At 37.0% G+C, this 21,315-nt stretch overlaps 1 protein-coding gene across 7 annotated transcripts; it reads right to left on the bottom strand.

Annotated features, from left to right (window-relative positions):
* Positions 1–1,316: 1,316 nt before the first annotated feature.
* Positions 1,317–21,282, bottom strand: GSS (glutathione synthetase). 7 transcript variants are annotated; one of them, XM_087959457.1, is made up of 14 exons: positions 21,010–21,282; positions 18,854–18,990; positions 17,324–17,469; positions 15,996–16,071; positions 13,996–14,135; positions 12,498–12,614; positions 11,225–11,305; positions 9,185–9,262; positions 6,540–6,606; positions 5,488–5,682; positions 5,161–5,242; positions 4,407–4,596; positions 2,123–2,285; positions 1,317–1,760 (listed from the first exon to the last, which is right to left on the bottom strand). In XM_087959457.1, the coding sequence occupies exons 1-13, from the start codon at positions 21,206–21,208 to the stop codon at positions 2,162–2,164; spliced, it is 1,632 nt and encodes a 543-aa protein (XP_087815583.1). In that variant the 5' UTR covers positions 21,209–21,282; the 3' UTR covers positions 1,317–1,760; positions 2,123–2,161. The 7 variants fall into 7 exon arrangements, with proteins under 7 accessions (XP_087815583.1, XP_087815589.1, XP_087815587.1 ...); XM_087959463.1 differs by having other exon boundaries at positions 21,122–21,282; XM_087959461.1 differs by having other exon boundaries at positions 21,224–21,282.
* Between the last annotated feature and the right edge of the window lie 33 nt (positions 21,283–21,315).

The raw sequence follows: 21,315 nt of genomic DNA, 5'->3' as shown, positions 1-21,315 counted from the left end.
TCCATTTTATGCTTTCTTGCCACAGTTGTTAACTGAATCACTGCAGTTATTAAATTACTAATAGGGTTAAGTAAATCTTGCTTCCCCATTGATTTTGCTTTTCAGAAGGTAGCAAAAGGTGATCACATGTCCCCAGCTGTCATGACTAAATTGCCACGTGTCTGAATTTTGATCACATGACCATGGAGATGCTGGAATGGTTGTAACTGAAAAATGGTCATAAGTTATTTTTTTCAGTGCTCTTTTTGAACGATCATTAAACAAACTACTGTGGGTCGAGGACTACCTGTTTTCAAATTGCGACTCATTATCAGGGCTGTACATTGCTTTGGATTCAAAGGCAAACAGGTGATTTGGAGGATGTACCAGCACCTGGCTGCATCTCCCTAAACGAAGTACATCTTTTTCTAGGAGTGTGTTGCAATTGCAGACATCAACCATGCAACCCCAAGAAGAGGTGGCTGCTTTAAAAAATTGCAAAGCTGTGTTGTGTAAATGTCCCTGTGCCCCCAGGGCATGTTTTTGCCTTTGAATCCAAAGCAATGCATATCCTTGTTGTGGTATCGATTATTAATTGGTTGCAGTCAACTTTTATCAACAAGGTACCCCCCTGGTCTTAATCTTAGGAGGAAAAGTGGGGGTGGCAGACCCAATTGTCACCCATTATTTTTCAGAATAATTTCCAATCGATATCAAGTATATTATTTAGAAAATTATTCTACTGATTCTTAATACTTATGCCCTCATATAGCTCCATTAATTCTCTAAGTCTGTCCTCTAAAATGCATTAAGGCTGTAGTCAAGATATCTATGTGTAAAGTGAGACAGTGCTCTTGAACAACAGAGACATATAGAGATGTCATCTTTTTAAAGCAAAGTGATAAAGGTGTGAAAGGCTGAAAAGATATTATACCGTCAGTGCTATTACAAGAAGAATATTCAGTTTTCTGCAACAAAAAATTCCATTGTTTCACAGCTTTTGGAGATTTAAGAATCTTGAGTTTTAAAAAAATAACTATATTAATATATATGTTCCTCACATCAGTAGATCTGATTTCTAAATATATTACACATTTGCTTTCTTTTTCAAGAAGTATTGACACATTTTTTGTAATCACCTATCATTTACTCAGACATGAAATAGTCAGAACTGATGAGTTTCACTACTATTTTTAGCTCAAATTAGTTCTAGTAAACCTGGCTGCTATAGACGTTTTGCATGTTAAGAGTTGGTTTTGAAATAATTTCCTACTAAACACATCTTTCACCTTTTTCTTAGGTTTGTTGCTTTATAAAATAGATGGCTGCAGAGAATCACTGAAACTGAAATTTTTATTATGTCCCTTTATCCAATGCTAGTGTTTGTGCATCTTTTAAAGGAGCTCATCAAAAGCACCATAAAAACCAATATGGATACACGATTCTTATTTGTTCTCAGGTCATTTTTAGGCAGAAACAGAGTGAAACAGAAGTTTCCCAAAAGACTGTAATTCTGGAAGAATTTCATTCCTTAATGCTACTCTGAGAAAAATGGAATTACATTTTGAATATGTAGAAAGTTATCAAGAATATTTTCTGCTATCAGAAATCCACATGCTCTTTTAGGAGATGCTTATCAACCAGTTGACCATGATTTTTAAAAGCACAGTACGTCCATGACGTGCATCAGAAAATTTCAATGTAGGTAATTTAGAATCCTCTATTTTCTGAGTAGGACTGCAAATTATTAAACAGAATTTTAAGTTTGATTACGAAGTCTGCTACAGTGTTTCTCATATAATAAGGCCAGGTCTTATTTTTTTTTTGAGCCCCGAAAAAACGGCTAGGCCGTCTTTTCGGGGGTGACTTAATTCCCCCCCCCTTGCATCTTAGGGCGGGCGGCGACGGCTTGGATGTTGACCTCGGCGTTGGTGGGGCACTTTGTATCAGGGTCAACGCAGGCAGCACCATATCCAGGTGTGCAACAAAAGTACTTCCTAACAGCAAGCCCTCCCGCCATTTCCCCCCCATTACGCATGTTTTAATATAGGCCTTAATTTGGGGGGAGGGGCTTAATTTCATTTCATGCCTATAAAACATGCTGGGACTTCCTATTGGGGGAGGGCCGTATTGTTGGAAAAACAGGGTATTTGGCAATCATGCCTTAAAAAAGTGTCCTTTTTTATATCACATAGGGAGTATCCAAGACAGCTACACCAGCTGCCACTCCACCATCTGCATGTTCCATAGCCTTTGTTCTCAAGAGATGACCCACATGCTTGTTCAGCACAAACTTCTGACCATGTCTGCAAGGGAAAAAAAGGGATATATAACATTACTCAACCTTTTATCTATAATCTTGTTAGGGTTCCATTAAAGCAAAGCTGCTTGATTCTAAGCAGATCATTTGTCTATATATACTTGCTCAACAATTCTGCAACGGCAAGCCAAAATACTTCACTGTTCTTATAATATCACTGAAAATATTTCAGTTGTAAGCAATGGAATAATTTATTTATTTAAAATATATGGCTGCCTGTATTATGGCACACAATTATGGACAGCTAACAAATGATTAAAAACACAAAAATCATTTTAAAAATCTAGAAAAAACAGTCATCCACACCATCATCTACATCACTGATCTATACAGCCCCTTGGTTCCAACTTTATTATCCCAACACAAAGACAGTTCTGGAGTTTTAGAGCATGAGACTGTTTTTGTAATCCATCAGAAATCTATTTAATCAATATAGCTTAACAGGTAATACTCAAGCGCAGAATATCGAGAACTATGCTTACTTGTTTTTTCCCCCCTATTGTATTTCTATTAGAAGTAGCAGGAAGAGTGCCAGGAGGTGGCAGATAGGATTACTTTCTTCTAAAATTGATTTATTTTACATTCCCCTATTATGTGGTTTCATTAAACATAGCAAGGTGCTATTTTAAATCAGCTAGTTGTACTGAGGACTGGGCAGATATCCCTAGATGTACATGGTAAGTCTAATACAACATCTAGTGATTTCTAACACCTAGTTCATCTTTATAGTCAGTAAGTTAAATTGAATTAGATCACCAGTCTATTTAGCTTGGTATTGTCTACTATGAACAATTCTTGAGATTTTAGCATAATACTTTTTTAAGCCACAGCTTCAGATGCTAAAAACTGAAACGTGATTATTTGCATACAAAGTATGCTCTACCAACAAATATTTTATTAAAATACTAAATTAAATTTCAGTTTAAAAATATACATATATATACACACACATACATACGTGTGTATATGTGTGTTGGGTACTTTGCATATGATTCAGAGTGTCATACGTTATCAATAAACAATCCACAATCTATATATGTAAGAACAATATAATGAACAAATAATTTTAAAAAAGAACATAAACATTAAGACATAAAGTATCAGGAAAAATTCAACTAACAGAATCATGCTGCTCCTTGACCCATAACTGGGGAAATGATAGATATTTAATACCTTTCAAAGACAGGAAGTCTGGGCCAATGAACCTCAGGGGGCTGTTGTTCCATCCTCACTAGAGAATATGGTCTAAATGATAGGACCTGAGCACACCAACCCTGTACGATCTTACAGAAGAGCCGAAATAATTCAAGATGGACAATTCCACTAATAACCTGGCCCATAGCCATGAAAGGTTTTACAGGTAAGAATCAGTACTTTCAATTACAACTGGAAGCTCACCGCTAAACAGCAATGATAATGATAATCAAGGGTAGCCCCATTTAATGCACATGGTAATAATCCATCTGAGATGCCCAAGGCATGAGTGGTCATAAATAGGTCTGTTTGATCCAGATGCAGATGCAACTGGCAACAAGGTAGAACTCTGCATAGCTGAATCATAGCTGCTACCTGCTCTTCAAGCAAGAGCTACAAGTTATAAGGACCCATATATTGTGCACTAGTTCTACTTGAAGAAGTGTGACCTGTCCAGGAAATCTCTGGATCCAGGGAGTTCTACAGTCACTAGGCCTTATGAGGGTAACCTGTTTTTCCTCATCCAAGTCCCTATGGCCTTCACACAATAGTATCACAAGAAGGTTTGCAGTGGAGATATACAACTATCATCAACAGCTGTGCTGAGGCCCATCCCCTCTCACAGAAGAATTCTCCATTGCTTCGACCCAATCTCATGCTACCTCCTGGTAGGTCTTACATGAAACAAGAGAGGCATGGATCTAAAATACAGGTGCATGCACTCACAGCACCCAGGACCTGTCCATTTTTTCAAGGCCAACAGGAACAAACACTTCCCAGATAATAATTATTCCTTATGAACTTAATGTGCAGATTTTATCCAGAGTGTTAGCAAAAAAACTGTTTTGAAAACCTGCAAACGAACAGGAATATAAAAGTTTAGTATCTCTAGGAATTACAGCCAGTTTCTCACCTGATATAGACTCCAAAGATTCCCAATTCAGACACACATTCTGATATTTTCAGTGGACAATGAGCCCTCAATAAGTAATTTAGTGTTGGGAGAGCCTTTATCTTATCCATGAGAATATAAGAAGTCCTCTCAGAACTGTCCTTAATTTTCTCCAGAACTTGTTTGAGCTCATCTCCATAGAGATTATTCCCTGGCAATGCAATGGAAGTTAATATTAGACAAAAAGGTGCTAATTTGTATGGTAGGTTCTTGTCCCATCCAGCAATATGAAATAATAGACAAGTGCAAAGGATAAAAAGAGAAACAGTTTCTTATAATTAGCAACATTTACATAGGCAGATTTCCATTTATCCCCCAAACTCTACAGCACAACATGTGTATGTGTGATCTGATAAAGAACATTTTTTGTAGGATTTGTGGAAGTTAACTTCATAGTGGAATGTCTTTTTATTGCTTAGTTAATGCTAGATTTGCTGCAATTTAATAAATGATACTAAGTACTTCTAGACAGACTGCAGATGAACAATGATTATGGAATAACTAAATTCTTTCAGCATTATAGCAGAATTATCTTTTGGTTAAAACTATCAGCAAACAACATTCTCACCCTGAACATATTTAAACCACTACTGTATAACTCTTAACTTAAATATCTGATGGTATAAGTGGCTAAGTGGTTTTAGAACCACTTATTTTTTATGATTAAAAAATAAATAATTAGAACTTTCATTATACAAGCCTAGCAAATAATTACCTCCTCCTTCCCTTTGTGGTTTTAACACAAATCGATCTGGGTCAGCAATAGCAATGGCAACCATTTTATCACCCTCTTCATCCTTGAGGAAAAGAAGACTGTTGCAAAGTAGCCAAACCAAGTGCTTAAGCTTTAACAACAAAATTCTAGTGCATATTAAACAGACATAATAGCCCTAGACAAAAAATAAGATTCACAATTTACCAAAATATTTTATTAAAGGTATATACTTTCTATGTATTATCAATACTGTGCTTTCCAATTTTGTACTGCATTATAACACTGCATATACTAAGTGTACATTTCCCACAACACATTGCTGCTTACCATTTCCAAAGAGTAGAGACCTGTGAATGTTGCTCTCAATCGAGCCACTGCTTCTGGTTCGTTTGGCAAGAATCTTTCCAGGACTCCTGGTCGGCTGAGTTCCTGCTGAACTTTTTTGGTTCCAACCAGCTGTGTAGCTATATCAGGACACTTAACTGCTTTGGACTTTTCCAGTAATAACCGTGCTTCCCAGTTCTTAAAACAAACAAAATAATCTCATTGCAGATGCTTTTGTAGCATAATATTTAAGACACTGCACAATTATTGTAGGTCATGCAGCTGAGGAAACTTTTATGTTCCTTCTCTACCTTGCGTCTGCATCTCCTGCAATAAGCTAACAAATACTTACTCCATGAAAACTGCAGATTAGCACATCTCTGCAGAATCTTTTAGTATAAAAACTGATAAAATTATATATATATATCACTACTGTTTAATTAGGTAAAAAGAAATCCAGATAACCTTCTGGATATCTGAATATTAGCAAAAGATATACATAAAAATATCTTTTCAATAGTCACAAATATCTGTAGCTTGGGTGTAGAATGAGGGTTCGTTTCCAAGCTTGTGAGAACAAACCTTCATCCTCATAAAAATACCTCTTTATCCACTGAAATAGCCAGCCTGAATTTGACATGTCAGCCAAAGTAATTGCTGTTAAATTTACAAATTATTTCTCCCCCCTCTTCCAACCGAAATCACTTCAGAACTTTGTCATTGTTTTCTGAATAATTTAGAAAGGAAGTCATATAAACATCTTAGCAATGTTTTTTGAAATGGCAATGAACTATTGAAATTAATTCAGAGAAAAACAGCCAACTATCATAGGAAGACCTGAATAATTTTCAATTAATTTCACAGCTCATGGACCAAAATGTATTTAGAATGATTTCATTTTAAATATATACAAGACTTCTGCATTATTTCTATTTAATTATTATATGATTGAGATTGTTGTAGTTCATCCTGAAATATGTGATAATTGTACAAATGGTCCTTAAAATAAATTATATACCTTATGCCTAGCTGTCAAAGATCATTACGGTACTAACCTGTTCATTGTAACTTGTTGGCATATAGCCTTCCCTGTAATATACCACTGCTACTTCCTCCCCATCTCTGAAACAGAGAGGAAATATGTAAGCACTTTTCTCCATTTTTCAAGCCTTCTCTCCCCCACTCTCTCTCTCTCTCACAGACACAGAAACCGTGCAACACATTCCATTAACACAAAGATTTCTATTAATGTTGAATGCTTTGATTACATTTCAAAACAGTACAATTACTGAAATACTGTAAAATCAGCATTATCAAACAGATCACTCTCTTATAGTTCTGCTGATAAATATAATAACTGATTTCCAACCTTTCAGTAATTAGGACACAACTAGATGTGTTAAGGACTGAAACTGCTTTAATAGTAACCAGGATGTCATTCACTTAAACCCTTGAATGAATTCTATTTCCATCAGTACTAATTTAGCCATTCATTAGCTACTTATTAAAAATGTATTTCACAAATCCAGTTAAAAATAATTTTTGATTTACATTCTGGTGGTCATGTGAACATTTACAAATATCTGATACTATTTTTTTAACAAATGCAACACAAATATTTTGTAATGCTCAAACACTACAGATGTATGAAAATTAAGCTCACATACGAGCTATCCATGCCCTAATCTAAAATTTTAGTTTAATCCTTGTTTAACAAAATCTTTTGTTTAATCCTTCCTATTATACACTGCTCAAAAAAATAAAGGGAACACTTAAACAACACAATGTAACTGCAAGTCAATCACACTTCTGTGAAATCAAACTGTCCACTTAGGTAGCAACACTGATTGACAATCAATTTCACATGCTGTTGTGCAAATGGAATAGACAACAGGTGGAAAGCATAGGCAGTTAGCAAGACATCCCCAATAAAGGAGTGGTTCTGCAGGTGGTGACCACAGACCACTTCTCAGTTCCTATGCTTTCTGGCTGATGGTTTGGTCACTTTTGAATGCTGGCGGTGCTTTCACTCTAGTGGTAGCATGAGATGGAGTCTACAACCCACACAAGTGGCTCAGGTAGTGCAGCTCATCCAGGATGGCACATCAAAGTGAGCTGTGGCAAGGTTTGCTGTGTCTGTCAGCGTAGTGTCCAGAGCATGGAGACGCTAACAGGAGACAAGCCAGTACATCAGGAGACGTGGAGGCGGCCGTAGGAGGGCAACAACCCAGCATCAGGACCACTAACTCCTCCTTTGTGCAAGGAGGGACAGGAGGAGCACTGCCAGAGCCCTGCAAAATAACCTCCAGTGAGCCACAAATGTGCATGTGGCTGCTCAAACAGTCAGAAACAGACTCCATGAAGGTGGTATGAGGGCCTGACGTCCACAGGTGGGGGTTGTGCTTACAGCCCAACACCGTGCAGGACATTTGGCATTTGCCAGAGAACACCAAGATTGGCAAATTTGCCACTGGCGCCCTGTGCTCTTCACAGATGAAAGCAGGTTCACACTGAGCACATGTGACAGACGTGACAGGGTCTGGAGACGCCGTGGAGAATGTTCTGCTGCCTGCAACATCCTCCAGCATGACCAGTTTGGCAGTGGGTCAGTAATGGTGTGGGGTGGCATTTCTTTAGGGGGCCGCACAGCCCTCCATGTGCTTGCCAGAGGTAGCCTGACTGCCATTAGGTACCGAGATGAGATCCTCAGACTCCTTGTGAGACCATATGCTGGTGCGGTTGGCCCTGGGTTCCTCCTAATGCAAGACAATTCTAGACCTCATGTGGCTGGAGTGTGTCAGCAGTTCCTGCAAGATGAAGGCATTGATGCTATGGAGTGGCCCGCCCGTTCCCCAGACCTGAATCCAATTGAGCACATCTGGGACATGTCTCGCTCCATCCACCAATGCCACTTTGCACCACAGACTGTCCAGGAGTTGGGGGATGCTTTAGTCCAGGTGTGGGAGGAGATCCCTCAGGAGACCATCCGCCACCTCATCAGGAGCATGCCCAGGCGTTGTAGGGAGGTCATACAGGCACATGGAGGCCACACACACTACTGAGCCTCATTTTGACTTGTTTTAAGGACATTATATCAACGTTGGATCAGCCTGTAGTGTTTTTTTCCACTTTAATTTTGAGTGTAATTCCAAATCCAGACCTCCATGGGTTGCTAAATTTGATTTCCATTGATAATTTTTGTGTGATTTTGTTGTCAGCACATTCAACTATGTAATGAACAACGTATTTAATAAGAATATTTCATTCATTCAGATCTAGGATGTCTTATTTTTGTGTTCCCTTTATTTTTTTGAGCAGTGTATGTTGCTGCATGATCTGTAACTGGGAGAAAGAATTGTGAAATTACCATCTGTTCCTATGTGGAATATCATTAAACATTTTATCTGGCTGATAGTTACTGCTCTGTGCCAACCACAAAAACTGCTTTGCATGTTGAGGAAAGATCTTTGGAAAGTGAGACACTGCAAAGAAACCTGGCCTTTTACATGCTATGGAAAACGTTAGTTAAAACAGGCTAATATGTTGTGGCAGAATTACTGCCTTGATTCAACAAAGTTTTTCTAAAATGACATTAGAGCCTGGATGTAGGCAAGATAATTTTCCACCTAAGATAATTAATATATTGTATTATCATTAGGGTTTAACAAAATTCAGAGGCAGACCTATGGACACTACTTACATATACAGTTTCTTTTCACTGTCCAAGGATGCTTTTTCAAACACATCTTTAAAACTTTTTCGGATCACCTTGATATTCCTTAGAGTGAAAGAAAGACAAGGAAAATTGGAATTTTAAATAAAGATCAAGTGCTTTCAAATAAAAAAAGGGCTTCCATTTTATGCAGAAAAGACAAGAAGTTTTCCTCACCTAAGTACCCATACTAAAAGACAAGGTTGGTAATGAAGAATCAGAACAGTTTCTGTAAAGGTAAATCTGACCCCATTTATCTTTTAGACTTAATGGGACATAGTGGGAACATCAAAGAGAAGTCATTTGTGTTATGAGGAGGGACAAAGTGCCTCCTCATAACACAAATCTATAATCCAATAATCTATTATTAATATTCTACATTTGATAACATATAGATATGCCTATTATTGGGTTAAGTTTCATTTGGCTTGCATTTGTGATTTAGTTCTATGTATAAAGTGGCATTTTGAAACTAACTTAATATAAGTTTTAAATAGGTTTTAGACTAGGTTTTTAATTATTATTATTATTACTTTAATTATTTTACTTTTTAAATACTGTGTAGTGTGATTGTGATGTGGTGTTTGGGGCACTGTGCTGGAGTAGCTTTCAAATTTCATTGTATTTTGAATGCAATGACAATAAAGGTATTCTATTCTATTCTATTCTATTCTATTCTATTCTATTCTATTCTATTCTATTCTATTCTATTCTATTCTATTAATGAAATAGCTTTTCCTTAGCCAGAGTTCACAATCTTTTTACTTACTTGGAAAGATTTCACATAGGATCAGGATGAGCTTGGTTGGGGAAGTAATAGCGTGGCAACTCTAGCAGTGTGAGTTGATTCTGACATGTTGATCGTAACATTAGTTGACAATGTTATCTTAAGATGTAGAATATATACTGATATGCTTTTCTCTTAAGCATCAAATGACTATTATTTTCTGTAATAGGCATCCAATGTAAACTGGACTAACATAAAACAATGTTTTGGTTAAGCCCCGAGCCACAGCTGTTGAGGAGGAAGTTACACAGCCTTGTGGCAGCACTGGTGTCCCAAGGACTACTATATTTGATTGTGGAGGTCCTGGTAGCTGAGAAGAATCATACAATGGCATGTCCCTTTCTTTATTAATATCTATGTGCTTTATGCATTAGCATCACAGAGCATAAATTTTTGTAGTTTTGATACAGAAAAAAAATTAAAAAGCTTTGCACAGAACAAAACAAATGGCATAGTTAGCAGAATTCAAGCTGGAAAATTAAACTGCTCTTTGCAATAAAATGAGAATCTCTCAGGATAGAAAACAGTTAAAATTCTGGGACTGCATATTAATTCAACATTCCAAAATCAAGGAAGATGATAGCAAACCATGTTTGTATTTTTCAGAATGAATGGTTTTGGTCATAGGTCATACTTTTCTTATTATTATTTTGGCAGAGAGCTACTACGTATAAGATAGTTAAGTAATTAAAATGAACATGCCTGAGATTTTGGAAGAGATTTTTTGGGGGGAAGATATTGATTTTTGTCCTTTTTATTTATTTATTTTTAAAGTTTGTTACTTAGTGGGTTATTTCTCTCACTTCATAGTATAATTCCTGGACCTACCCCCCAAAAAAAAAAAAGATTTAGAAATTGTGTGAAGCTACGAGTTTATCAGCCTTTTTAAAATAGTTTTAAAATTTGAACATTCAAAATATATTTTAAAATATATTTTAAGGAACCAAATATTAATGATGTAAGCTCTCACGGAATGAATTTAATAACAGAGATATGTACAAGTATTCAGATTTGAAATATAACATTTCAATTGCAAAAAGCATTCCCACCTTAAATGTAAAACAGCTGTTTCAAGTACAAAGCAGGACTGTTTGGAGAATTTAAAAAAGTGTTTCTAGATCAGAAAAAGGAAGTCTGTTTCAAATTCAAAATTCTTATTTCAAATTTGAAACTTTCAGCTTAAGATATCTTGCCCAGCACTACTGAATAGCAAGCTGATCCTAATTATATGAGACTGTTACCTTATCCATAATTCATTTTCTATACAACGTTGGTCAAAAATATTTTTCTGAGCCTCTTCAACCAGAAACATCACCACTGCTCTGAAATAAAAATACATTATGTAGTAATTGCATTAAATAAAATATCCTAATGTTCCTAGGAGTAGCGCATTTTTAATGCTATTAAAAAAGGAAGAAATATAAAAAAACAGATGTAATAAAGCTATTTCCTTAAAAATAATGGATTTCATCCCTCTAGTATTATCAGTCTCATATTTCTTCTAGGTAATTGTTTTTGCCACCCACAAAAAGCAATCTACAAAAATAATCTCCACTTTGTACACTTATGTATACATAAATCTCATCTTTATGCAATCCTCTATAGCAGGGGTGTCAAACTGGATTTTTTCAAGGGCTGGATCAGCATTGTAGTTATCCTCCATGGGCTGGCAAGGCAGGGCGGGGACGGGGGAGAGACAGGATGGACACCTCCTACAGCACCCTGCCAGCCAAAACATTTTGGCTGGCAGACTGCTGCAGGAAGCCGAAAATGGGCCGTGGGGTTCCGCAAGCGGGCCAGTCCTTTGCTATTTTCAGACTGGCCCTGTGGGCCAGATTTAAGGCCTTGAGTTTGACACCTCTGCTCTAAGGTGTTTGTGATGGTCTCCTATTTGTCTCTTTGCTTACAATATGGTTGTCCATCCTTTACATACAATACAATAAATACTGCAGGGCCTCAGTCCACTTCCTGCTTATTTCAACTGATTTTTTGAAACTCCAGTCATAGTCTTCTTCTGTTACTGTTTTACCAAAATTCTACTTGCTGCCTTTAGATCTTATTGTCTTCAATCGTGGTTTCAAAGATCACCACTATTACTATTCATGGATTATTGAAACGCATCCTAAATGGGGCTGCCCTTGAAGACTACGTGGAGGCTGCAGCTGGTCCAAAATATGGCAAAGTTGGCAGTAATTAGTATGCTATGATAAGCCTAAAGCAGTTGACATTTACTGCTTTGCAAACTGCACTGGTTACTAGATGGCTTCCAGGGGCTTCCTGACACAGTTCAAGATTGCAACTTATAAAGCCTTTTATGACATAGGGCCAGGTTATTTGAGGAGTTGCCAATTCCTCCAATTGTTTCTGCCCTTCTGGTGAGATTAGGCAGAATGGGTGTGCTTTATGTTCCTTTGATTAAACCTAGGAAACATGCCTTATCTGTCACAGAGCATCACTTATTCATAAAAATAACATGCAGCGCTATGCAGATATTTTATAGGCTGCTTAACTTACCTATCTGAGCCGTAGAGTTCCCAAGCTTTTGCAATGCCCATAGCAATTCCTTTTGATGGATTATTGGAAAGCAGTTTGGAGGCGTCCTTTGATTTCCCCAAAACATTCAGCACATGCCTATGATTGGGATAGATACAAAAGTCATAAAAGATTTCAGAATACATAACTGCTAGGACAAAGCTATTAGAGAAATTAAAGACCTAAACACTTTCTGAAACATATACTCTAAAAATCCTTCATGAGTAATGCACATATATGCAAAACATTTTCACTTGCAAAATTAAAGCAAGCATGGAAAGATTATTATTGCCTTATATTTTGTGATCAAAGCATCAATTTATTCAAGGGTGCCATTAATAAATGTCATTCTGGACTTGGCAACAGGTTTTATCAAGGAGAAAACCACAACCCACCAAAATGGGAGGGCAGACTATATTATATAAACAGAAAAAAAACTCGTCCCTCACTCACACTGATGTTTTCTAGTTGGGACAACAAAACATTTCCAAGCATAAAACCAACTTCAGAAGTACCAAAGTCTCCATAGTTTAAGCCTGAGCTACTTATACTCCATTGTATCAAAACTGTCTATGTTTTATAACAGCATCTTACAAGCACAAGCACAGCAACAATAATTCAAGGCAAAATTCATATGAATAATTTTGAAGAAACTCAGCTTTTTATTTTTAATAAAAACAAGTAAGCATAGAGAATTAATTTATTATATTGATCGTTAGAAGGATTCAGAATTTTATGCTGGTGCTTTTAAGAGAAAGGATTCTGCTGTATACTGGATGAGCAATGAGCTCACAAATAGGTTGTTGTGTAGATGAGAAGCTGGCAGCTTTGGATTCAAGTTATTATTTATTTATTAAATTTATAAACCACTCATCTCTCTGTCAAGTGACTCTGGGTAGTTCATAATATCAATATCAAAAACCAAGTACAAAACATTAAAATATTAAATATTTAAATAGACAGATGAAATAAAGAACAAAATCCAGTGGGCTGGGAGGGTGGGATCTTCTTCCTTGTCCACTAACTATCTCCAGCATGGAACACTCCCTTCAGAGCCCAGGGCCAAATGGCAGAGCCAGGCTTTGACGCTCTTTCAAGGCCAAGAAGATGGGAGTGGATCTCATTTTGAGGGGCATGATGATTCAGAGGGTGAATATAAGTAGCTTATATTCTTAGATGGACGTTAACTAAGGCATTTCAACTAACCTTTTCCCATGCACTTCTGCTCTACCTGAGTTAGCCAAAATCTTAGTGATACATGATATTTTTAAGTAGCCTTAAAATAAGAATTGAAAACTTGTTGGATGAAATCACAAAAGGTGAAGGACAATTCTTCAGCATTTTACATAGTTTTAAGCTATCCCTATTACAGAATATAAAAAGCCCTGAATAAATACAAGCAAGCCAAGGGCGAATTCCAGTCAACTTTGCTCTGCTAAAATCATACAGTGAAAAAACCCAAGTTTGCTGGCAATCTTACCGGTGTACTGTAGTGGTTCGAGATGTGAGGCCTCCAAAACTTGCAGCAATGGTATTTATCTCTACTTGTTTTAGAGCTGGAGAACCATCTGCACCATAGTCAAACATGTAATCAGAGCGATTGATTCCTAAAACCAATGACTAAGTAAGACAGAAACAGAAGTAAGACAGAAACTTGCCACGATAGCAGGCAAGTATTCCAAGTATTCCAAAAGGACTATTTATTCTGCATTATTATTCATTGAACATCAATTTGTTCATCAGTTTATTGGGTGCACTGAGCACTTAACCGTAAGATAATCTACATGACAGCGGTTCTAGTACTAGGTTCATGTTTCCATAGGGACTGACTGGCAAGGGAAATTTTAAAGAAGAACTTTTCTATTGTTAATAGGATGAAGGTCTAGGATTAGGCGTCCATGGGATTGGCTGATATAAATGGTTACACTGCCTTGTAGAATACATTAGAATAATCCATATGGGAGTTGGCTAGTACATGAGCAACTGTGAGACTCCCCAAATTTTAGATCACTTTGCCACTGCTTTGATAGGAAAACCAGATTGGGTGTGTGACCGATGTCTTGTGTCAGGTTCTGAATGACCTGGGATAATCCAAGCCTGGCATTGATGCCAGGAACTTCTGAGCCACATCAGACCCCCTCCCAAGAAATGCAGATTGAAATCACCAGGGTAATAAGCCATTTATCATTTGCTGAAGTCTTAGATTAGTCTCTGATTCAGCATGATATGAGAGTTAGTTTTATTGTAAGTATCTAGGGTAAATGGTAGTCTTAGAATTATATAGGATAACCTGTTTCAATAACAGGTTGGATGATCCTAAGTTAATAACCACTTATTGAGTGACCAAACTTATGACTGCTGAATGAATGTTACTTATGAATGGTCCTTGAAGTTCTAGCTATCACAGCACTCCCGTGGTCACTTGACTGCATTTTGTAACCTTCCCTACTGGCTTCTCACAAGCAAAGTCATTGGGGAAGTCAGTATGAAATCAGAAGTTGCAATCTTATTAGGTCCTCATTTAACTGTTTGTGATTCACTTAATGGTAATGGGGAACAGTTAGAACTGCAATCACTATTTGGTGCAGTCATGTGAGGTCATACTTTATGACTGCATAATTTTGCAGCAGGAATTATTGTTAAGCAAAGACAACCTGCCCTCTGTTACAATAGAGATTGCCTGACGAGATAACATTTAGGGTATTTTCCCCTATTGTTAGGGTTAGGTTTCTTTTTGCTTTACACTTACATTTAATGTGAAGGTTACTTTTTGAGTGAATGATTACTATTAGTAACAGGGAAAAGCTATGTTTTAGGAAGTGCTTACTAGTAAATTTTTTAGGTTAAAATTTTGTATTGGCAGAGGTGTGAGAAATTAGGGCCAAAATTAGGGATTTTTGACAGCTTGGTTTCATTTTCATGTGATGATTAGCTTTAGGTTGATTTACTGAACTCGTGTAAGAACTCTGAGGCACTTTTAGGTGGAAAGGATTAGCCAATGACATCACAGTTTCCCGGGCAGTGCCCAGTTGGGGGGCTCCTCTCATATCCCCAGCAGGAGCTGGTGTGAAGGATGGGAACTCACCTTGCCCTATGGTAACACACCTTGAATGGGGGCTTGGAAACCTCCAACCCAAAATCTTAACTACACAAACCACTTTGCTCCTGGCTGATTTATGCCAAATTGTAATGTTAGGTTTATGTTACCTGAGGACTACCTATCAAGGTACTTGATAGGGCAAAAAAAAATATGCCAGTAGGGCAGTAATCTAGGGTTAGGTTTCCTTGAGGTCCAAGACTGTATTTAATAAGTGGCTAGAACATTCATTTATTCCTCATATTTATGTAGCTGCTCATTTCACAATAAACTGTAGGTGGCGTTGGGGTGAGTCTTCATCATTATTGGTATTTTTAAAGTTAAGTGCTATAAGGATTACATATTAAAAATAAATCAGCAGCTTTACAGCTTTTATGAAATACCTGAGCAATTCCTTCATCCAAAACCTGCTTGTAAATTTTAAACAGTTGAGCTGTAAAGTCATCCACTTTAATGATACTAGGAAAAAGTAGAAAACAGATATCATATGTAGAATTCGGACTTATTGTAAAAATACAAGAACCACTTTTAAAAAAGACACAAAGTAACATTGAAACTTTCAGTTCCCTAGAATTCTTCACAAGTTAAGGAATTATAAAAATACAAGGGATGGAGAAGTCCAAATATTAGACCAAATATTTTAGAGTGATGTTTATTCTTCAATAATTTTTCCTAATATATTTCTGGAACAAGTAGCTCATTATATAAAATAGGTTAGCAGGAAAAGATCTTGAATGAGCCTACATTTTAAAAAAAATTATACCATATTAGAAAAATAATATTACTGGGGAAAAAATTTCCCACTGTATTCCTCAGTTTAATATGTAATGCAGTTGTTATTTATCTTAAAAATCCAGTTCTTCATATTTCTGATGCCATTTGGACCTCCAGCAACAATTTTTGTGCACAAAAAATCCCCTCACAATGTATACATGAATTTTCAGCATACACATAATACCTGGGAATTCACATTATGTATTTCCAACTGTCATGTAACCACAAGAATCACAAGACCATTCACATGAAAAAGTATAGCAATCTTGGAATCTATAATATATATTGTTCTTAAACATGATAGAACATGAAATGGGATGCTGATTGATATTATTTACTTAGAAATACATTCATAATATATTTCCTTAGTTTTCCAGTCATTTGCAAACAATTAAAAATATCACTGGAATAGGCAGACAGTAACCTGATGTGAACAATGAGGAAGAATGTATGCATGTTCCTTCCACATTCCACTAAATCAATTTTAATGTAAGTTGTCCTCATTTAATGATCATAATTAATTAGGACCCACAACTGAGTTGCTAAGTAACATAATCATTAAGTGAAACATCATGCAACTGTTCCATGACTTACGATATGTTTAATTGCAGTTGTTAAACAATTCACCTGCAATCTTTAAGAATGCTATCATGTGATCATGACTTGCAACTTACTGCTGGCTTCTCCACTGATTTTGCTGTGAAGCTCGTATGTGGTAAACATGTGCTGGTTTAAAAACACCTGAATCACAATCACTTGACCAAGGGGTGCTGCAATAATTTTAAGTTCAAGGACCAGATGTAAAGCTACTTTTCAGCACTTGTAAATTTGAAAAGTCACTATACAGGGAAATTGTTTACTGAGGATTACCCATCTAGCAACTATGAAAACTGCATCTGAAATACTTTTTTTCTTAATATGCAATAGGCAGACATACCTGGCAAGAGTGCACTCTAGGAATTCTGTATCCTGACTAACTTTATCCACTAGTAGATTAAAGTCTTGTTGAGTGGAATAGGCTTGTTCAAGCAGACTTTTTGATACTGGAGATGGGAACAGTGTAAAAGGTGCAAAATTCACAACCTGTTAAACATGAAAAAGTAATGGATATTCTGGCTCATTCCCTTTGAACAAGTAATGAAATGAAGCTCTTTCAAATTTTTTAAGCATACTGGAAGTACCATATTTTTTACACTATGAGGCGCTCCAGGCCATAAGATGAACCTAGTTTTTGGGGAAGGAAAAAAAAAAAAATCTGCCTCTGCCTCCCAGCAATTTGCCTCCTTGCAGCAAACAACCTGGTCAGCTTCAGCACAGCCTGATTTAGCAAGAGCAGCTGATTGGTGGTTGGATCGGCCTCCCGGAATATCGCCGATCAGCTGTTCCAGGCTGCAGGGATCGCCACCACCCGTCGCTGCCATCGCTGCCGCCTATCACCACCTCCGCATGTCCCATTTTCAGCCTCTACATGTCTCGTTTTCAGCCTGTTCCAGACGGCAGGGATTGTTGCCGCCACACCTATCACCGCCACCGATCGCCACTGTGGATTGCCAGGCCTGGAAAGAGCTGAAAATGGGACGCAGCCTGGAACAACTGATTGGCGGTATTCCAGGAGGTTGATCCAACCACCAATCAGCTGCTCATGCTAAATCAGGCTGTGCTGAAGCTGACCAGGCTGTTTGCTGCAAGGAGGCCAATTGCTGGGAAGCAGAGGCCAAAGGGTGGGGGCCGGCAGGTGAGTGGGGCTTCGTCAACATTCAGTCTATAAGATGCACAGACATTTCCACCTTCTTTTTGGAGGGAAAAAGTGTGGCTTATAGAGCTAAAAATATGGTATGTAAGGAGGCAACTTTAATAGAACTACAGCAGAATTATATTGACAGCATTATGTATTTTCAGAATCGGAGCTTTAATGGAAACAAATGTTCCATAAATAATATAGCTACAAAGGAAAGGCAAGCGGGAGTAAATAAAAGAAACAAAGCTTTCCATGTACGTTGTGTCACTTTGGCCTGCTTGCTCACATTGGATCACTACATGTTGCCAGATTCGTTAACGGTATCATACATGAAAAAAATTATCACATGGAGACAAGTTACTGAGAACTTTGCTTATATGCAGATAATTGTCAGCTATCTTCATTGACAAGTATATGAGTGAATTTATCTACCCATTGAAGTTTGAAAGTATATAAAATGATAGCAGAAAATGAGCAGTACATATAAAGAATATAAAATAGATATGATTTTCTATTGAACAAACATGAAAAAATTAATCCAGTAATAAAGGACATATAATTAATAAAATTGTAGGGGGTATAGAAATAGCTAAATAACTGCTGAGTAATACTACAACATTGCTATACAATAACATAAGCACTTGTTTTAAGACCTGTCAAGTCGGTATCTATGGATAGGTATATGGTGCTACAAAGATTTTGCAACATGAATTCTAGTTTTCAACTTACATCAGAAGCATTGGGGTCATCTTTAGTCCTCATTAGAACACCTTCAAGTAGTGCTCTGTCTATTGCAATGGGAGCCACATATTGAATGAGCTGCACATTTTGCAAAATATCTTTCCAAGGCGTAGTCATCGCAAAGACTGAAAAAGATATAAAATTCTAAAAATATTATTTTATACACACACACCAAGATGATGTGTAGGAGAAAAATAATATTCAATATCCATTAAAAATATATTGCAATAAATTAAAAAAATCCAAGGTGAAATCATGTAATATTAAATTGTGTAACACATTTAAAAAGTTCAGAAGCTCAATATTTAACAATCCAAACATTTAGCAAAAGGCAATTGGAACATAATGAAATTTTAAAGTTTGATTTAAAATTTCCACAATATGTTGGAATGAATTTGTAGAAGTTTGAGCCACCACTAAGAAGTTGATCTTATTCACAGATATAATTATGTAATTTATCCTAAAAACACACAATCTGTCTAATATATATCTGTGAATATATCCCACAAAAATATAGTGGTACTTTATAGAGTAGAATCTTTAGTGAACTTCACACTTGACCAAAGACATGAGAGTACAAATCTAATTCTTAGATCCATGATATAAGTGCACAAAGAGTTAAGAGACTGAACTTTAATTCTGATTATTTTTTATTGAAGTAAATATAAAAACAAAAATTACAAAATTCCTGGGTAGCAGGATAGCAATTTTCCTTCCAATTACGCATAGGCACACACACACACACACACACACACACACACACACACACACACACAGAGGGAAAACATTGTTTTACAGAAATAAACTAAATGATTCCTAAATACATAGCACCTCAAAATGAAATAGTATTGCAGATAAAATCAGATTTTCATGACCACTAGTGAACAGAATGAGTGGAATACACAATTGAAGTATCATTATATTCTGTCCAGAACTTTCCTCTTTGTTAGTATAGATTTCACACAGTCATCAAATTATAATGCTGCCTTTTGTAACAATGTCTGTGTCTATGTATCCTGTGTCTGAGCTCCACAAATACATTTTTTCATGTATCTCTATTTGTGAGAAAGAGAAATATTCTATTAATAACAATGCTAGAAAAAATGCACTGACTGAATATCTTTTTTTATTAGAGGAATTCCCCCATTTCTAGTTATTTTTAGTGTAATAACAAAGTTCATCTGGCAGTTATACCTCTGGGCAAAGCAGTAATCTATTAATGCATATTTCCATGAGCCAAGAAGTACAATAATGAATCCCTATAGATATAGATCTTGACAACTTATGTCAGAACAGCATTTACGATCTTTTAAACATTATACAGAAACCCAGGCTAATGGAAGTAGTTTGTTCAAAGGAAGCTTTATGCTAAACAATGTAACCAACCTCTAGTATTAATAATGAGTTACTTTAGAAAATTTAAGCTATTTAGCTGAACAAGTATAAACAATGTTGTTTTATCAGGTTCAGTAAAGTACCTAGAGCATCTTGCAACCTTAAGCCTATTTGGAAGAAATCTGGATAGCTACACACATTGCAATAATTCATTTTTCTTCTCTGTTACAAAGGAATGTGAAAAAAATATAAGACCAATTCCATTTATTAAAATAATATCATATATCTACGGCTGAAACTATGGAAGAAAAAATTCATTGTTTCTAGAACACTCTAGTATTGTTTTAACATTAAAATAAATGAAGGCAAACAAAGTGGGGGGGGGGGATCTCAACTGTTGGTACACAAAAAGCAAATGCTGAATCATCTATGGCCTGTCTCTAGTTAATAATTGTTTTTAATCACTCTTTCCCTCCCTCACTTTCTGTAAACCACAGCATCTTTTAGAACAGATCTACCCCATTCTCAGTCAGGAATCTGTGGGCCCGAAGTGCCTTCTTTTCCATCATAAAATGAACAGACAGTTCCGTTATAGTAGTTTTTAAAGAAGCTATAGCCACGTTTGCCTCTCAGGTTTGACTTCTGCACCCCAGATATTGGCTAGCTTTGGTCTCGGTCCACTTCTGCTTCCCCAAGTCCCTCGGCAGCGGCTTAACTCTTCAGAAACCACCCCACTTCATTGTTAGAAAGGACAAACGCTGCTCTGCCTCCTTCTGCCCTCAATAGTCCCGCACCCCACTTTTTGTCACCTGAGAAAGGCTGTGGGTTCATGGGCACCACTGGGTCCTCCCATTTCTCCCTACCAGTGGGTGGGGAAGGGCGCCGGCTGCTACATCCTCGGCTCAGAGCACTGATACTCACTAACACACCGCGCCCTTTCCGCGGATTTAAATTTCTATGCAACCACTGAAAAACAGAAGACATATGTCCCGCCGCCCAGGCGCCCATCCATCCACCCGGTACCTGAGACCACTCTGACGGGAATCCACAACTATGTCCGCTCAGATAGTCCCTCGCAGATTGGCTACCCTTTCAGCCTATCCACGGTGTCCGTT

The sequence above is a fragment of the Notechis scutatus genome, chromosome 3, assembly GCF_049901735.1.
Source record: "Notechis scutatus isolate UNSWTSFEM ecotype Mainland chromosome 3, rNotScu1.2, whole genome shotgun sequence".
Classification (NCBI taxonomy): domain Eukaryota; kingdom Metazoa; phylum Chordata; class Lepidosauria; order Squamata; family Elapidae; genus Notechis; species Notechis scutatus.
This window is presented reverse-complemented; position numbering and strand designations above follow the sequence as displayed.

Coding starts and splice junctions, on each gene's coding strand:
- GSS (XM_087959457.1), bottom strand. CDS start 21,208: ATGGGCGCCTGGGCGGCGGGACATATGTCTTCTGTTTTTCAGTGGTTG. Junction 12,615..13,995: donor CGAACCACTACAGTACACCG/GTAAGATTGCCA, acceptor TCCCAATCATAG/GCATGTGCTGAATGTTTTGG. Junction 5,683..6,539: donor CAACAAGTTACAATGAACAG/GTTAGTACCGTA, acceptor GTTTGTTTTAAG/AACTGGGAAGCACGGTTATT.